Genomic DNA, 4251 nt, shown 5'->3' with positions numbered 1-4251 from the left:
GGGGCAGCAAAGAGAAAAAGAAGGGGAGCGGTGTCRTCTTTGAGAGGGTCCTACAGCAAGAAAAACACTTCAGGACGCTAAAGCTGAACCCCAAAAAGTAAACAAAAACAGAGTCCCATTCATCTGGATGTGGAATAACTTCTTGTCGAAGCACAAAGTGAAAGATTTAAGTGATCACTTACTCATTTCTTATTTAAACATATACTTATATTGCACATTTACTTATCTGTAATTTCCTGCAAAGGATCAATAAAGTATCCAACAATCCATCCTAAATTTTTCAGTTTAAACAAAACTTTTTCCACTGTGAATTATTCATGCTAAAAACATCTGTGTGTAATGTGCTGGTGAAGATTTTCAGTCATCCGGGTCATAATGAGACAGAAAAATGTCTTCAATTTCAGAATAAAAGTCCAATTGTTTTGTTTTTAACCTTCTGTTTCAATGTACATAATGATTTAGTTTCCATTGAGTTTTTTCAGTTATTGTCCAATTGTAGGAAAATAAGACTGGTATCAACTTGTAATGAAAAAAGAAATACATGACAATACATTTGATACACTAAAACAAAGTTATCTTTGTAAAAAAATAACTGCAAAGAAAATATCTTAAAGCTGCAGCTCAATTAGTCCGTTTATATATTGTTAAAAATATATAAAGTGCAATAAAATTGTTTTCTTTTTAAAAACATATTAGAGGTCTCTGCTTAAAGTTTTCCAAAAAGTTGAACATTATTTTTAATATGAAACTACAGTAATATAGTATCAGTAATAGAGATGGAGCTTCTCAAACCCCAACATTTATTCTTCTTTATTGTGTACTCTGTCGCCCCCCAGTGTCAATAAACGGTCCTACAGTGAAAAAATAATAAAACGAAATTCCAAAACATTTTAAACTTTTCAAATTTATTTCACTTCAAGCTAAAACATTTAAACACAGCCAAACATTGAGGCTAATAAAAGGGAAAGAAAACGACATGGGCAAAGTGTTGGACCAGAACAGCTTCAAAGTAGCTCTGGTGGAGGGAGGGTGTGACATGGTTTCATATAATATTGCAGAACGTGTCGTTAATGTGGTATAATGATAGAGTACTGCTTTCTATCATAGCACTACCTTATTTTCTGTAGGTGTAAAAGTGAMATTTGATGACAAGAAGCTAAAGCGAGATTACTGATCAAGTGATTCAAACGCTGCTGAAAAATTTCTACAAAACTCATTAAAAACAAACTACAGATTTTTCTTACTTTAGAGGTCAAACTGTACATGAAATTTTCTGCAGCTTATCCTGCAACCATCTAATAAACACCACAACGGTTTTGTGATTCTTTCAAACAACTTAACAATCAAACATAAATATTAAATAAAATAATTACAGTCAACACAACCAGATCACACTGCATGAAGCAACGAGTCACTGTTTCTCTGACAGAAAAATGATCCCCAGACCGATGGCTTTGGTTCATAAGAACATTTGATATCATTAAAAACAAACTACAGATTTTTCTTACTTTAGAGGTCAAACTGTACATGAAATTTTCTGCAGCTTATCCTGCAACCATCTAATAAACATCACAACGGTTTTGTGATTCTTTCAAACAACTTAACAATCAAACATAAATATTAAATAAAATAATTACAGTCAACACAACCAGATCACACTGCATGAAGCAACGAGTCACTGTTTCTCTGACAGAAAAATGATCCCCAGACCGATGGCTTTGGTTCATAAGAACATTTGATATCATTGAAGCACTTTGATTMTGACACATGAAACCAGGCTGTCAGGTTTGTGACAGATTTCATTTTCCTGCAGCAGAAATTTGACACAAATCAAGATGGTTCTCTTCATATGTAAAGTGCTTCAATTTTAAGAGCAAAATAAAAAACAGAAATGTGGCCCAATAGTCAACAAATAAACAAACCTCTTTGCTAAGTAAATTTTAAATGGACATTTTTTATATGAATACAAGCATCCGAATTAAAAAAAAAAAAAAAAAATCTAATTTCTTGGCTTCATGCATTTTAACTTTAGTTTGGTGAAATACATTTTCTCGCAAAAAGGCACAGTTTGAAGTACAAAGGTAGTGATAACAAAAAGTTTAAATGAATAATTTYAAAATAAATGATATTTAGTGCAAAATTTGAATATGCCTGAGTTTATACAGCAACAAATGATTACAGCTAAACCAATAATTAAGGAATGGCTGACAACATAAGCAAGCTGATCAGTGTACTCTCTTTTGAGCTAACATTATGAATCATGCAAAACATATTTACAAGCCAACATTGATTTTAAAAGACATTCTAAGGCTGCAGCACTGCTCTTCCCTAAAACTGTTTGAAAATGTTTACTCATAAAAGAGCACACTTTTTTTCACAGTTGCAACTTTAGAATATGTCACAAGAATTGTCTCATATTTGAATATTTTAAACTTGATACTGGTTTGTGAGAGAAGTGTGTTGAAATGTTTTAAACGTGAGGAAGCAGCAGGGGCGTTGATGCACATCAGTGACAGCCAGGTCTGTAATGGTGTGGCTGGTGACAGTGTAAAAGCACTGAAGCCCAGAAAAGATCAAACCCACCAAACCTGCTTCAGACAAGCTTAACTCAACAACTTGTGGCGGTCAAAAACAGTCTTGCGCTGTTCCTGCACCTGCTTCTTCCAGCGCTGCTGTGCACCTTCCACCCGCTCCAGAACGGTGTTTCCTCTGGCTGCTCCGCTCTCGGCACGCGGACGCATCTCCTGTACGCATAAAAAATAAAATTAATTGGATTTATTTTCAATCCAGAGCTTTATATTGCTATTACAAGCAATAGATAGAGCTCTTAAATGTGCCGTCTGTTTGGGTGATCACCTCAGAGTCTTCCTCGTTGTGCAGAGGCTGAGTGTAGGGGTCGTGTTTGCGAATGAGAGGATCAACCAGCAGCAGAAACAGCATGTAGAGAATCAGTGCCCCCACGACGGATAGGTAGATAATGATGGTTACCTGTTAGAAGACGTTATACATCTCACTTTCAACATAAAAATGTCCAGCTGGATTCTGGGATTTAATGTTATGAACRAATGCCTTTTTTACTAACTTTATTTTATTTTAATTAGAAAATAAACTGAACTAAAATCCTGTTGTTTTGAAAAACTCCTGTGAAATACAAACTAGGCCTGCTGCTGATGGTTAGTTTGGTTCAAGACTGAAAGAAACAAATAGCCAAAAAGTCAAAGGAAGCTAGTTGGACCTTTATGGTGGTGCTGCTCCGCTCTTCATACTTGCACTCACACAGCAAACAGTAAGCTTCCACATCATGGCCAGGAACCGGCATGGGCTCCACTACATGGAGGCAAGTACTGAAAACAGATCAGGGAGTCATGTTAACTGTACACACAGAGCACACACATAAACAGAGTGAGATAACTCTACAGACTGATACAACTGATTCAGTACATCTGCTTCATCGTTCACAAAAAATACTTATGATTAAACAGTAGATTAATATTTAACTTGATCTTGTTGGAAAACATTATGAAGGACTAATCGATAAATGAGCAAAACATTTTCTAAGAAAACCTGCAACAAAGATTCCAAAACACCTAAAAAGAAATGTAGTTTTTTTAAAGTGAAACAGAAGTAAACAAAATTAGTGCTTTAACTATTTTGTCTAATGCAAGCCTACCAAATTATTCTCCAATATTCAGATCAGTAAATAAAATGAAACTAACACTTAGTTACCAAGGCTAACAATTAAAAAGAGAAAACAATACAGGGAACATTTTCAAAGTCAACCACCTGTTTTATACTTATTAAATTAATGGTGCGTTCACACCAAACACGATTTSAGCATCAGGAGCAGCAGGTTTACATGCAAAGTTTATGGTGGACGCGCTTCAATCAGCGTCGGGAAGGGCTGCGGCGCCTCAAGTGCGATTAGAGCAGCGTGATTTGAACAATTTGAGCGTTTGACGTGCTTGATGCTCAAATCGCTGAAGTTAGAAAATCTGAAAGTTTACAGCTCGACGCGCCGCGTCAACCAATCAGAGAGACTCCACTGTGTGACGTAGCGACATATTTCCCGACGGGACAGTTTACTGAATGATGTCCACTAACCTGAAACAGATGGAGAGGAGCTCTTTAGCTGAAATCGACAGAAGAGAGATCAGGTTTTTGCTAATGTATTTAGAAGCCCCTTTCCATCACATAAAGACAAATTTGCTGTTCCAACAAATTATTATATTTTTAATTTATATTGTTATTATG

The 4251-nt window shown here is 35.6% G+C and overlaps 1 protein-coding gene across 1 annotated transcript in view; it reads right to left on the bottom strand.

The window, feature by feature from the left end:
- Positions 1 to 1497: 1497 nt before the first annotated feature.
- tmem9 (transmembrane protein 9) overlaps positions 1498 to 4251 on the bottom strand; it is a 5027-nt gene continuing 2273 nt past the window's right edge. The window contains exons 4-6 of the mRNA XM_014019134.1: positions 3236 to 3344; positions 2857 to 2988; positions 1498 to 2744 (exon numbers count right to left, since the gene is read on the bottom strand). Of these exons, the coding sequence (XP_013874588.1) occupies positions 2604 to 2744; positions 2857 to 2988; positions 3236 to 3344 (382 nt within the window). The 3' untranslated portion in view covers positions 1498 to 2603. The remainder of the gene's footprint in view (positions 2745 to 2856; positions 2989 to 3235; positions 3345 to 4251) is intronic.

This window comes from Austrofundulus limnaeus, unplaced genomic scaffold, assembly GCF_001266775.1.
Source record: "Austrofundulus limnaeus strain Quisiro unplaced genomic scaffold, Austrofundulus_limnaeus-1.0 Scaffold3, whole genome shotgun sequence".
NCBI lineage: Eukaryota > Metazoa > Chordata > Actinopteri > Cyprinodontiformes > Rivulidae > Austrofundulus > Austrofundulus limnaeus.
The sequence above is the reverse complement of the archived record's forward strand: the minus strand, read 5'-3'. Positions and strand labels throughout refer to the sequence as shown.